Consider the following 14,607-nt stretch of genomic DNA (forward strand, 5'->3'; position numbering starts at 1 on the left):
TGTTTGACTGCCATGGATTTTGTCCTTCATGATTCCCATGGTGATGTTTCGAGCTCTTGTTTCTAATGTTTCCATGATGCCACGATGCATCTAATTATCATGGTCATATCTATAACAGAAGCTTATGGTAGGACCCTTTTGTGAGGGATACCATTTCAATCATAGTAGAGATATGTTACTCCGCCTTTTCTTCAGCTTCCTCCATCTATCCGGTGATATGAGCTTCCATAATCTTAGCTATACTATTCTGTCTTGTTTGAGGACCAAACTTTTCTTTCCTTTCTGCACATGTTTGAGTCCTTTATCCTTCAATACTTTTGTCATCAACTTGTCTTTCTCTATCTAGCATAGAGACCACAAATTGTTGAATGAGGTAACCTTCTTGTTCATGGACATTTGTTACCTTGCCTATCAGTTAGAACAATGATGATTATCTTCATCTCCCAATTGAGATCTTATGAAGATATTCCTTCATTCTTTGATACCTTCAATCAGGTCTAAGTGATATGACCTTCTTCACTGTATTTCAGAGAGTATATCTTCTAGCATTTCATATCTCTCTTTTATGTCACCTCTCCTGCTACATAGGGATGAGAGGACCTAGGACTAATTTCATATGACTTCTCTTCCGGGGACTATATCTATCCTCCTTTCTTATGCAAGGAATCTTGATGACCCAACCGATTTATAGATCTCCTTGCAAACACGAAGTCATTTAACCAAACTTGATTATAAAATGAAAGATACTTACTTGAGATGTGAAGATAAAATCTTCACCTTGATCATGTTGGAAGTGGTTGAAGCAGATGAATTAGAGCTTCCTCTTGAATGATCTTCTTTCAAATGAGAAAGCCTTTCCTCAATAGAAAAGGTTGCTCCTTTTGATGAGGATGATTTGCTGCTTCCTCGAATGATCTTCTTCTAGGGCAAGGAGATGATCCTTGCTTGTTTTTAGAACCTTGAAGATGACAATGCCTTCTTGCCTTCAATATGCTTTGCCTTCTTTTGTAGTGTAGATCAAGACTGCTTCTAGGGTTTCAACCTATTCCAAGATGATGTGATCTTCGTTTTTGAGGTCCTTTGAGCTACCTTGCTTTGTAGACAACTTGATGAGGGTTTTGATGGCCTTTTGATGATGACTATGGAGACAAAATCCATTGCTATTGTGGACTACTATTATGGACTGATTTTTGTAGATCTTGATCACTTTCTTCAATATCCTTCTTGAAGCTTGATCCTTGAATGTCTCTTTGCTGCCCTTCCTTTGACTTCAGCACCTTAGCTCTGATACCATGTTGAAGAATCTAGGGCAATTAGAGTTAATGAGATTCTTCTAGTCATGATAACTATTTGTGAGGTGTTTTTAACTTTTTCATCTTAGCACAATCTTCACTTGTTATTATTAGAGTGTGTCTTCTTAGTTCATCAAATAGCTACCAAATCAAAAGAGACAAGAACACAAGATATTGGCTTTCTGCCAGGGCCAAAACCTCTCACTCTTTGAGAGGAAAACCCGCACAAAATTCTTCTTATAGAGATTCCAATTGACGAATACCAAGACCATGACCCTTGACCTATTAGGCCACTCCAAGACCAAGACACCAATCCTCTTCTTTGTCACTGCTGAGATCATCATCATTGTTGCATCATTGAGGCCATCACTACTGCACCACCGAAATCCTCATTGCTATTGCAACACCATTGTTGCACCTTCACCGAGGTCTTCATCACAACAACTAAATCATTGTTGTTGCACCATTGTTGCTCCTTCACTGAGATCTTCATCATGACATCGAGATCTATATACCGAAATATTTAGAGAGCGAGATCATGATTGCTTCCAGAATTCATGTCGAGACAGAGAGTATCACTTCAGAATCGTTCTCTTCATAAGTATGCCAAGACTATAAGGCTGCTTCAGAGGTCACTGTATTGGTAGACCGAGACTGTGATCATTCCTGATATCTTCATCATTATAGTTACACCGAGACAATGACTGTTTTCCTTGCATCGAAATCATTATCATAGATATATGCTGAGATTATCACCACCGACGAGGATGAGTCTGTAATTTTTCTTACTGTAATTACAGTGATGTCCGAGGTTTGTACTTATCCAAAGTTTTAGATATGTCCAAGTTCTATTCCTCTCCTTTTGCATAGACCCTAGCTAGGTATATATAGTCGTTTTCCCTCCATATTTAGCTGACTTGATAGAGTGAACCGATGTGTCTCTTTTTGCAAGCCAACATGACTACTTTAGCTATTTAATTTATTTTTGCAGGCCGACATTAAGAGGATTGTGCTTGTCTTTTAGGAGGGCTTTTCTAGACACTAGGTTGACTCATATATATTTTACAAATGCTCAAGAAGAGCTCTCCATACATGACATTGACTATTTGACTCAATAATAAATCCTAAGGCTCTCAATGGGAGCCACTAACAAATAAACTTCTTGCTCATGAAACCCATGTAGCAAGGCATACAAAAATAATTTTATTTCTTTCATTTCATTGTTTACAAAGATCATGTCATTATGAAGACCGAACCTAGTTACACATTCTTCAATAGTTCCCAGGTATGAAACTTCAGCTTAGCAAAATGGTACCTCCTTCAAATGCAAGCAACAGTGATCACTGCTAATGGCGGATGTGACAGGCAACCTACACAAGTTCCCGGTTTATGAATCTATTCCAAGCCACGGTGTTTCGGACTCGACTTTGATGACACTGCCAAGCACAAGCCAGGAGTTGCAGGTTGTGGTGGGTTATCAAAAATGAAGACAAAGAGATGATCATTGCTTTCTCACACTATATGGAAGAGCAGTGAATAAAAGTGCCCAAGCGGTAGGACTCCTCCAGGACCTAAATCAGCAACAACATGGGACATAAGCTAAGTTACAGGAAACGCCTGAAGAATTTGTCGGAAATGCGGATCCCCATTTCCGATACGGAAACGGATACGATTCTTTTCTGAAACATTGTAAAAACGTTTTTGTGCCGTTTCAAAAATTCGGAAACTTCAGATTTGGAATTGGATACGTTTCCAAGGGATTTAATTTTTTTTGGATCCGTTTCCACGAAAATCATGATCGGAATCCACCCTTAAAATGTTAAAAAGTGTGAAAATTTGTATAGCCATAAATAAATAATAAAAATGAAGAAATCAGATTTGCAAATAAACTCACTATAAACGCAGTCTCATAATGTCTCTTCTAAATCTTTAGAAACAATAGAACTGCATATATTTATCAAGGATTCTTACTAAGAAAAAGATAGATGTTCAAAAATGCAAACAAAAGGTTTGATGAGTGTCTTTGTAAAGAGATTTATTTGAGCGATTAATTTTCAGTTTGGTTAAGGTTTTGTTAATTGTCATTGATTTTGCTCTTGATTTCATAAATCCCTCCAATATAACAAATCTTCTCTAGCCAATCTTTTGCTTGCATATAGTCAAGAGACCAAGCTGATGTTGAGAAGATTGAAATATTCAAATAGGTCTTGACAGAATATCCCAATGATCCCATGGGCCTTTTAATTTCCATGCAAGGAAGATAGATATCATCTGCCATGCATGACATGTTCTTTGAAGGAGTTGGACCTGAAGGCACAAAGATTGTAGCATTTTTTATTACATTACTAATGATGATGATAATATGTTGAATGTTATAATAATCACTAATGATGATGACAATGTCTATGCTGAATTGATGATGATGATTTGTTTATGTTGAATTCATGATGATGATTATGTATTTTTAGATATGGATTCTAGATTCTAAAAGATGAATGGTAATATATATATATATATATATATATATGCATGTCATTTCCTTGCCGTATCGTATCTTGATTTTTTGAAAATTTGTCGTATCCATTTCAAACCCCGTATCCGTATCCGTTTCAGTGCAACTTAGGAAATAAGAAGGTTAGAGGTAGAAGGTGACTCGCTCCATTTGATAGAAGCACCTAGTGCTAACCACGGAAGTTGGAACTTGGAACCAATAGCCTCAACGAGGCCATCAAAGCTTCCCTCGATCTCATTTGCATGCAATCCCAATACTTTTCTTCTCTCTTCTTTACAGATGTGTGATGTAAGGTCAATAAGGTGGCAAACCAAATGGCCAATATGGCAATTATCATGCACTTGACACACTTTCTCTACCTAATCCTCGTGTCCCCCAACAATCCCTCCCTACACAAAAAGCTCAACTTGAAACTAGTAAGGCTCATCAACAGTGACAACCTACCTCACCTTTCGTCCTTATCTGGTAATAATTGTGCCCCCTTGCCTTAGTCATTGTCTGATAATAATTGCACATGCTCACCCCCATCTGTATTTAATGCCAAACCTACCAAAGCCTTTTGTAACTCAAGCCAAGTAAATTCGATCAACTCATAGTCTTAACACCTCACACATGTTTGCTTATGAGATTAGACCTCACTTGCCTCCGCAATCTTCTCACAAGACGTGCATCCTGATTCTACCTGACTCTCAATCCCTACCACCATGCTTTATAATACCCAACCCTTGCCATCGTTTTTTCCACCAAGGCTCCTACCTCTACAATTGCATTCAACTATTCTTTTTTACTCATGTATATTATTGATTTGAGTGCTTCTCTTCCCTTCCCACGTTATTTATCTATGCCCCATAGATTCAAGGCTTGCTAATCCCCTCAAAACACCCACAGCTAACATCCTATCCAGGAAAAGAAGATGCTTACTCCCTATGGCATAAAGACAAGTGTATATCTTTATGATTTTAAAGAGTAATGAGATTCTCCATGGACACCAAAGGGACCTTGAGCATTGGCTACAAGTGGATGTTAAAGGCCATGAAATGCAATCTGGTAGTTGAGGGCCCTTGCCAGGTCAGGAGGTAACTCCTCAAAGCAAATTGTATTTTTGCATTCATACTGATCATAGATATATAAATGGAGGGAGAGACTCTTGGGCTTCATCTCCCAGTGTCTCTTCATATTCCAATTCTCCTTATTTTCTATTTACAATATTTTACAAGGATTTACCTAATCCTAAAGATTAGATGCCAACATTCCCTCCCCCCTTAATTTGGAGGGATGTTGGTGAGTCCAAGCATCGTTCTGAATCTTTCGAACTTTTCTCTTCCAAGTGCTTTGGTGAAGATGTCTGCAATCTGCTCATTTGTGGAACAATGGCGTAGGTGAATTGTCTTGGCCTCAACATGATGTCAAATCAAATGGTATTTTGTATTGATATGCTTTGTTCGATCATGGAACTTTGGGTTCTTGGCCAATTTTATTGCAGAAGTGTTGTCAATCATGAGAGGAGTTGAATGCACTTGTTTCTCCTACAAATCTTCTAGAATTTTCCTAAGCCACACAATTTCCTTTGTTGCTTCAGCTGTTGCCACATATTCTGCCTCAGTTGTGGAATCTGCTAGAACTGATTGTTTGTGTGACCTCCAGGAGACAGCTTCTAATCCAAAACTCATGGCATAACCTGAAGTAGATGCCCCAGTTTCTTTATCTCCATCGAAGTCTGAATCAGAGTATCCAATCAAGCTAAAGTCGCCCACCTGTGTATACTTAAGTCCAAAGTCTTGAGTTCCCTTCAAATACTTTAGAACTCTTTTCGCAATAGACCAATGTCCCTCACAAGGATTTTGCATAAACCTGGAGAGGATACCAATAGCAAATGAAATGTCGGGTCTGGTAGTAGTAAGGTAGTTGAAACTTGAGACTTCATACAAGCCATCTATACTTTGTTGCATCCTCAAATTCTTTTCCTTCAATGGATGTGAGTTTTAAGTTCTGTTCCATTGGAGTAGTCAAAGGATTACACTCAGCCATGCCAAACATGTTCAACAAATCCCCAATGTACTTCTTCTGAGAGCGGAATATAAACTTCGGATGTTGAGTTACTTCAATACCAAGATAGTAGTGAACATAGCCCAAGTCAGTCATTTCAAAACCTTTCCTCAATTCCTTCTTTATGGATGCAATGTAGCTCTCATTGTTCCCTGTCATCAAAAGATCATCTACATACACCACAAGATATACAACTGTTTTGCCAACTTTCTTGACAAACAAAGTTGCGTCATACACACTCTCTTCATATAGGACTGACTTCGGTTCAGTAGAGAATGGTACGAGACATTCTCGATCAATTCTTCTTCTTCATGGTTCAGCAGAGCAGAGCAGAGCAAAGCAGTGCAGGGCACTGATGGTAGAGATAGTATAGTCTGGCAAATGGATCAGCAGATGGAGTTCTCCCTAGTTGAGAGGGAGTGTTAAAATTGGCAACTAGGGCCAAACTCCATGTGGGTCATCTTATTTATGGCAGCTGATATTTTTCTTGGATTCCTCTCATCGAGAGGTGTAGGATTGATCTAAAGATCATCCGATTCCGATAAGTATTCATGGAGATATGAATTTATTTGTGTTATGGGACAATTCGTCAAGGTCGGCCAGCAACCAAACTACCCCCACTTGTGCTCCACGTTTTAGTATAAATACAAGTGCCTTGCAAAGACACAACTCACTTGAGATCTCTTCTTCTCCACTCGTTTTGGGTTTTAGTGGAGAGAAGAATCCCTAAGTAGAAACGCAGTCCTAGAAGATGATGCCCTAGCTCATGATAGCCCTACGCATGACCTAGATCTAGGACGCAGTCATGTTGTGAAGAAGATATGTCCTAATCCTCTACGCTGTCAAGGAAGACAGCCCTTGTCTAATACGTTGTCCCAAGGGTGACCCTAACCGCAGTTATGGAGATGCCCTAAATACGCAACCATGGAAATGAAGGCAGGAACCCTAGCCGCAGGACTAAGGGAGAGGAGATGCCCTAAACTTAGTTGCTACGTTGCCTAATGGAGATGCCACCTAAACGTTGTCTTAGAAGAGTGTTCTACACATGGAATGCCCTCGCTGTCATGGAAGGAAAAACCCTCATCCTACACGCAGTCATGAAAGGTATACCCTCGCTGTCATGGAAGGAATGCTCTCACACTTAAACGCTGAGATAAAGAAGCCACACCTTCAGCTATCCTTAACGTTGTTCTAAATAAGGATGCTCTAACTGCTGTTTTGATTGAAACACAATCATGAATGATAGATCCAATCGCTGTCTTAACGGAAGCCTATTGTTGTCACTCTAACGCTGTCATAGAGGAGAAGACATTGGCATTGCTATGTGCTAGGCCGCAGGCCATAGCACTATAGCTAGCCACCTTGGTCTTATGATGAATGTTGTAACATTATAGACAGCATAGTATATGACAGCAGGATGCATAGTGCACACAGTAGCAGCGATGGGTACAGGATGCATAGTGCACACAGTAGCAGCGATGGGTACAGGATGCATAGTGCACACAGTAGCAGCGATGGGTACAGGATGCATAGTGCAACATAGTGCACACAATAGCAGCGATGGGTACAGGATGTATGGTGCAGCATGGTGTAGCTCAGTGATGCTAGGCATAGTGATGGTGCAGCATGGTGTAGCTCAGTGATGGTGCAGCATGGTGTAGCTCAGTGATGTTGAACATAGTGATGGTGCAGCATGGTGTAGCTTAGTGATGTTGGACATGGTATGATGGTGCAGCATGGTGCAGCACAGTGATAGGCACAACATGGTGATGGAGTCACCTTGGAGAATCAGTTGAAGCAGCATGTCTTCAACTGAGTCCAGCTACCTCATGTATCATCTTCTTAGAGATGATCTCTGCTCTTATTATGACAAGTCAAAATGTTGACTTCTGATGTATATGCTCTCTCTCTCTTTCTGCTGAACTATTGAAGAACATATAAGAAGAATTGATCAAGGGTTTCCCCACATTGGGGTTTGTCCCTGGCTGGCGCCACATCTTGTGTCCTCTTGTCTTGGCTTGTCTTCTGATGTTTATGTTTATGTTCTATCTACATTTTACTATCATGCTAAATGTAATTGCTAATATGGAATTGATGTTGAGCTAATATGGAAAATTGAAGTAAATTTTCTCTAAGCATAGAACATACCTAAAATTAACAAGAACTGTATGAGAAATTTTGTGCATGAGCAGAGGTTCCTTGCAGCTTCAAAAGTCTTTCTTCTTCTATCCCCGTCATGACAAGTGAGCAATCTGATGCTTTTTTTACCTCAACGTTGCCATCAAACATATGAATGGAGTGTCCTTGCTGACGGATGTGGACCAAAGACAACAAATTTCTCCTCAGCTCCGGGAGATATACAACATCATGCAGAAAAAAGTCTGGAAGACCAGGCAGTTTGAGCCTAATTGTGCCAATCCCTGATGGCTTGAGTTTTGACTTGTCTGCAAAGTACACTGCTCCATCAACATTATCAGTAAATTCTTCAAAAAAAACTCTTCTAAAAGTCATGTGGCAAGTTGCTCCTGAATCAAGCAACCAATCATTTTTCCAAGAAGCAAGTGAAGCATTAAATAAGTCTTCAGTTACTCCAATGTTGCAATGTGCCACAACATAGTGAGCGGATTTGGGTGCTTTACCTTTCCCTTTGTCATTGGTTTTACCTTTCCCTTCATTTCTTTCCTGCTCAATTCTGTCCCAAGGCAACTTACATGTGGATGCATCATGTCCATCTCTATTGCATCGTATGCAATGAAGATCAGACTTTTCTCCTTGGAACTGTCTGCCCCCCCACCTCTAAAATTCCTTCTTCCTCTTCCTCTTCGGCCACCTCTTCCTCTAGAAGAATCTTGTGCATGATTCTTCTCTCTATGTGCAAGACACACAGCTTCTTCAAAAGACTGAGGAGTTGTCTTCTTCCCAAAAGCCTTCTCTCTCTCAACAAACTTCTTCTCAAGGGAGTCAAAGGTAATTTCCTTGAGGTTTCCACTTGCTTGCAATGACTCAAGATAATTTGAATAAGTGGGATATAGTGCCTTGACATAAGCTATGAGAGGAATGTCTATTTCAACACCAGTGGTTTTTATATCATGCATAATGGATCTTACTTATGATGCTAAAGCAAGAGGGTCATCATTTTTCAATTCAAGACTGAACAATTTAATCATCAATTGGACAACTTCAAGTTTAGAGTGTGAGTCATACAGTTCCTTCAACTTCTGTAAGGCTTCAAAAGCATTTAAGAATGGTGAAATATGGCGACTCAACTCTTCATTTATAGATGTTGCAATCAAGGCATAGTCCTTGTTGTTCTTATTTTCTCAAATGGCAATCTCCTTATCTAAATTGGGCTTTGCAAGTTCATTATCTCCTTCTCCTACACAAACTCCTTTCCACAATTCATTGAAAATGAGTGTGTTTTATCTTCCTTGACCATTCAGGATAGTTTTCTTTTCCAGAGAGAACTACTCCAACAATAGATATCAATGAATGCATTTTAAAATTTGTGTACTGTGTAAAAAATGTACCCTGTTGGCAATATACTGTAAAAAAAATTGCCCTTCTGGTGGTAAATTGTGTAAAAAAAAATGTACTTCTAGTATATGATAGAGTTGTTATATGGGGAAGGTAGTGTATGGGGGAGGGGGTAAATGGGAGAGGTGGTATATGGGGGAGGTATTAATTGTGGGGGAGGTGATAACTGTGTGGGGTCAATGTATTGACCGGGCGTTAATTGTTAAGAAATGGGAGTTTGGTAGTAGGCAAGTCCGGGCCACAAGGAGGGCGGACCAGTGGTATGACAATTTGGTAGGAGGCAGGTTAGGGCCTGTGGTATGGAGTTATATATTATAACTGGGAGTTGGGAGAGTGGTTGAGGTATGTGGAGGGAGATATGAACCATGGGAGGTATTATTTGACCGTGTGTTATATATGGACCGTGCGATGGAGCAGTATTGTTAAGAAATGGTATGGGAGCGGTGCTATATATGGACCGGTGTGTTACGATAGGTGGTATGCGGGACGCAGCAACCGGAGGAGAGGTGATGGTATTTGAGCAGCGGCAGTATTGATGAGGGAGGAGCAATGTCGCAACTCAATAATACCGCAGCACAGTAATACCACGATGGGTGGTATGATATATAACCGGGAGGGAGATATACCAGAGCAACGACGTATGGTGGTATCGGAGGCAGTGTGACGCTGCAACAGAGAGCTACGCCAACACAGTCACAGAGGGAGGGGTATGCCATGTACTATATGCGATGTATGGAGAGGAGTCGGGGTTACAGTCATGCCATATCAAACACAGTCACGATAACACAGTAATACCATCAATAACATTCAACGCAACCTCGAGCAATCATATCAATACCACATTTCTTCAACGAAATACAACCAACACAGTCACACCAACCGGTGGTCGATATCATTAAATGCTAAGTTATAAAACACTATTTAGAATGCAGACACAGTCATTGAAAAAATCGGAATACCATTCGCGCAGGAGAGGTCGCCTCCGGCTTTAATGCTCCTTTGTTTGACTATTCTCACCACACCACAGCTCCTCTAGGCAGCAAACTCTAAATAGGAGCAGAAAATTGGCAGAACACAGGGGTTTCTAGTCTAAAATGGGACCTGTGCTCTGATACATGTCAGGCTAGGAAGTAACTCCTCAAAGCAAATTGTGTTTTTGCATTCATACTGATCGTAGATATATACATGGAGGGAGAGACTCTTGGGCTTCATCTCCCAGTGTCTTTTCATATTCCAATTCTCCTTATTTTCTATTTACAATATTTTACAAAGATTTACATAATCTCAAAGATTAGGTGTCACTAGCCCTGATGAAACGAAAGCAGAAGCCCTATAGATGGGCCAAATCAACCCCACAACAACCTTCCAAGTTCTACTTGTCAGTCACCCTTTCCCTAGAGGTAAAGAAACTGCTTTCTGGTTTTGGAGGTTATCTTAATGCACTCTCCTCAGGATCATCAGCACTGCCCTTCAGAAGCTACGCATTGGAGGCAATTGAAGACTCCCAGCAGCCGCAGCAAAGGGTACAGCTTTTGGAACATGATGCCCACAGCCTGAGCTTGGTAAAAGTAAGTGCAAATTGTAGCACTAAATACACTAATTCAGCACACTCAGACCCTGTAGCAAGGAAAATTGTCAGCCTCCAACTTCCTGTAATGGCTCTCTTGTATTGTAGCTTTTGGCTCCATTCGGCTCATAGGAACTCCTTTAGTTGTTTCATGTCAATAGATAATATAGTATTGATAGCCTTGTGGCATAGAACACTGTAAAAGTTCTAAATTAGAAAGATTGAAAAAATAAATTAAAATAAATAATAATAATAAAAACGTTCCTTGTTGCATAACTCAGCACTGCCCTTCAGAAGCTACGCATTGGAGGCAATTGAAGACTCCCAGCAGCCGCAGCAAAGGGTACAGCTTTTGGAACATGATGCCCACAGCCTGAGCTTGGTAAAAGTAAGTGCAAATTGTAGCACTAAATACACTAATTCAGCACACTCAGACCCTGTAGCAAGGAAAATTGTCAGCCTCCAACTTCCTGTAATGGCTCTCTTGTATTGTAGCTTTTGGCTCCATTCGGCTCATAGGAACTCCTTTAGTTGTTTCATGTCAATAGATAATATAGTATTGATAGCCTTGTGGCATAGAACACTGTAAAAGTTCTAAATTAGAAAGATTGAAAAAATAAATTAAAATAAATAATAATAATAAAAACGTTCCTTGTTGCATAACTCAGCACTGCCCTTCAGAAGCTACGCATTGGAGGCAATTGAAGACTCCCAGCAGCCGCAGCAAAGGGTACAGCTTTTGGAACATGATGCCCACAGCCTGAGCTTGGTAAAAGTAAGTGCAAATTGTAGCACTAAATACACTAATTCAGCACACTCAGACCCTGTAGCAAGGAAAATTGTCAGCCTCCAACTTCCTGTAATGGCTCTCTAGTATTGTAGCTTTTGGCTCCATTCGGCTCATAGGAACTCCTTTAGTTGTTTCATGTCAATAGATAATATAGTATTGATAGCCTTGTGGCATAGAACACTGTAAAAGTTCTAAATTAGAAAGATTGAAAAAATAAATTAAAATAAATAATAATAATAAAAACGTTCCTTGTTGCATAACTCTGGACATCGTTATCAAAAGGGACACATAATCAATGTCCAGTAGTCTTTGCGGAGGTCGTCTGCCCAGTTTAGTGGCAGGGGCACTTTCGTATTACTATTGTATTAATGATTTAAATTTTGAAAAATTATACAAAGCTTTTTCTACCCAAAAAAGAACAAAATATAGTGTGCAGGCCAAAAACTGGTTTTAGAAAGAGGTGTAGAAGGTTTTTGCAAGGGGAGATAAAAATCACTTTAGATAAATACCATCCTTTCCAGGACAAGGTGTGCAATAAGCCAGAGTTATATTAGATTCGGCAAATGGATTAGAAAATGAGTGGAAGTACTTCGTCAAAGGAGGTAGAAAAAGCAATTTACATATGTAATGGCTGTAAAAAATTTATCGACAGGTAATAGACTTCATATACATAAGAATATTCCTAAAATCAGTAACAACGATAAGATTGAACCTAATAGGTTCCCTAAAAAGAAACCCATAATTATAGTTTGCGTATCCACTTGCTGGTCATGACTTGCAGCACGGAAATTAGAGAATTGAATATGCACCGTTTTAGAAGTTTAGAAAGTCTCCTGGTCAGGTTCTCAGTAACATAACTTCTTCAACAGGTTCTCAGTAACATAACTTCTTCAAATGTGACAATGTGTTCATGCTATATTGCAAGCTCAATGCAACCCCAACAAGCTATAAATGAAAGAGTCACTGGAAATTTTCGATTTTTGAGCTGAATTGAAGATTGCATTTCTTAAAAAACCTTCACAAATCATTTTTGTAGCCAAATTCAGATAGCTTTGGTCCAGTTCGATAAGGGTTCCATGGGCTGGTGGTCACGACAACAAACTCCAATATATACAACCCGTGAAGAAAACAATTGGCATGGTGCGCATCGAAATCTTGAGAACCGGGACAAGAAATGGAGAAATTAGATTGAAGTAGATAAATACCTGGAGGCAGGGGATTTGAGTTCAGTGAAATGGCGGTGCCATCCCATGAAGGAACCAGCACGGCCCACAATTAAAATGAGCGCAAATAATATACAGAAGAATAAGAGCAATTTTCTCTGAAAGGAGACAATGTTGGTTAGCAGCTGCCGAATCCATTTGACGAGGGATCGATTCCTGTGATGAACTCGCATGACAGCACCTTGTTATCCGGATAAAACAGAAGAATTAGCAGTTGGTAAAATTGTTATTATAGTTGGCCGTTGAAACGGTAAGCGGGTGTAGTTTCCTAAAATGCCCCAGGGTTTTTTTATCGGGTTTTCAATCCAAGCAGGTTTCAAAGCACGTTTCAATGATTTTTTAGTGTTTTAAACAGATTATCTTATTAGTATTTTTTCCATGCTGAACATGTGAACATGTAAGTATACATGTAAGTATACAGGGGGATAAAGATACTATACTTCAGAAATATATAAAATAAAAATATTAAAAATTTGCAATAGTGGGTTGGTGAATAATTTGTTTACCTAGTTGTGTGGGTTCAAGTCTTTACAGAAATTGTAATTAGTTTGTTAGGGGCATGGTGGCATTTATGAAAAGTTGTATATGGCATTTATGAAAAGTTGTATATGGTGTAATAGTGCTGGTGTATCTTCCGATTCTTCAAAGATTCTCACTATTTTTCACAATGCTTATATTTGTTGAACTAGGTTGTCATTGATGTCAATATGGCAATATTCTGGATACTAGAGGATGACATGAAGCCAAGGGGATGCAGAGCAGATTCATGAAGAGACAGGAGCAAAGGCCATTAGGATAGCCGAGCCATATATATATATATATATATCATATATATATGCTGAAACAGACATATATGCAAGGAGGTGGTCTTTGAAAGACACTGCCAAGCCAAGAGGAGTAGATGGAGACGAGAGGAGCAGACAGAGCCACCAAGCCATCGAAGAGCCATGTCAAAGCAAGAGGAACGTTGCCTGTAAAACAGGCATATCGGAGCAAATGGAACAAATGGACCGAGAGGAGCAGATGGAGCAAGAGGAGCCAAGAGGAGCAATATATATAGAGCCATCGGTATATGCCAAAGAGGAGGTGCACACAAAGCCATCGGAGGAGCTACAGGAGCAAGAGGAGCCATTGGAGGAGCTATTGGAGCCATACTTATAGACCATACATATATGCCAAAGAAGAGGAGCAATGGAGCAGACAGAGTTAGCGGAGCTACAGGAGCAAACAGAGCAAATGGAACAGAGCATATATATATGCCATATCGAAGGAGTGTTAGAGCAGAGGAGCCATATCGAAGACAATACTTCATATATATATATATAGTTGTGTTTAAAGCCAAACTTTCATCAAAGCAGGAGAATACATAGGAGCCGTTTGCTCTGCCAGATCAACGGTCCAGAAGAAATCGCAGAGGAGCAGAGAATCCTTATCGCATCAGCGAAATCCGGAGCCGAAACTCTTATCAAGCAAAATAGAAAGCATATCGGGTCCGCGAAGGACTTGTATCATTTCGGAGGTAGCGATCAGCGAAATCGCCGAAGGACCCGGAGCCGAAACTCTTATCAAGCAAAATAGAAAGCATATCGGGTCCGCGTTCCTTGTCGGAGAACGGAGCAACAGTGCAGTGGACGCGATATGCG

At 40.0% G+C, this 14,607-nt stretch overlaps 1 protein-coding gene across 10 annotated transcripts in view; it reads right to left on the reverse strand.

Annotated features, from left to right (window-relative positions):
• The window catches only part of LOC149219310 (glycosylinositol phosphorylceramide mannosyl transferase 1-like), a 154,885-nt gene extending 141,601 nt beyond the window's left edge, over positions 1-13,284 (reverse strand). For 4 of the 10 annotated variants that reach the window (XR_016249225.1, XR_016249226.1, XM_089384326.1 and 1 more), the window contains exon 1: positions 12,947-13,283. Coding sequence is in view for 8 of the 10 variants with exons in the window: in XM_089384326.1 (XP_089240452.1) it covers positions 12,947-13,137 (191 nt within the window). In the remaining 2 variants the exon portion in view is untranslated. Of the gene's footprint in view, positions 1-12,946 lie in introns of all 10 variants that reach the window. The other 6 variants (XM_089384319.1, XM_089384325.1, XM_089384324.1 and 3 more) reach the window with 2 other exon arrangements.
• Between the last annotated feature and the right edge of the window lie 1,323 nt (positions 13,285-14,607).

The sequence above is a fragment of the Pinus tabuliformis genome, chromosome Q, assembly GCF_031772625.1.
Source record: "Pinus tabuliformis cultivar Carrire ecotype Pingquan chromosome Q, CPIR1, whole genome shotgun sequence".
In the NCBI taxonomy this organism is placed as follows: Eukaryota; Viridiplantae; Streptophyta; class Pinopsida; order Pinales; family Pinaceae; genus Pinus; species Pinus tabuliformis.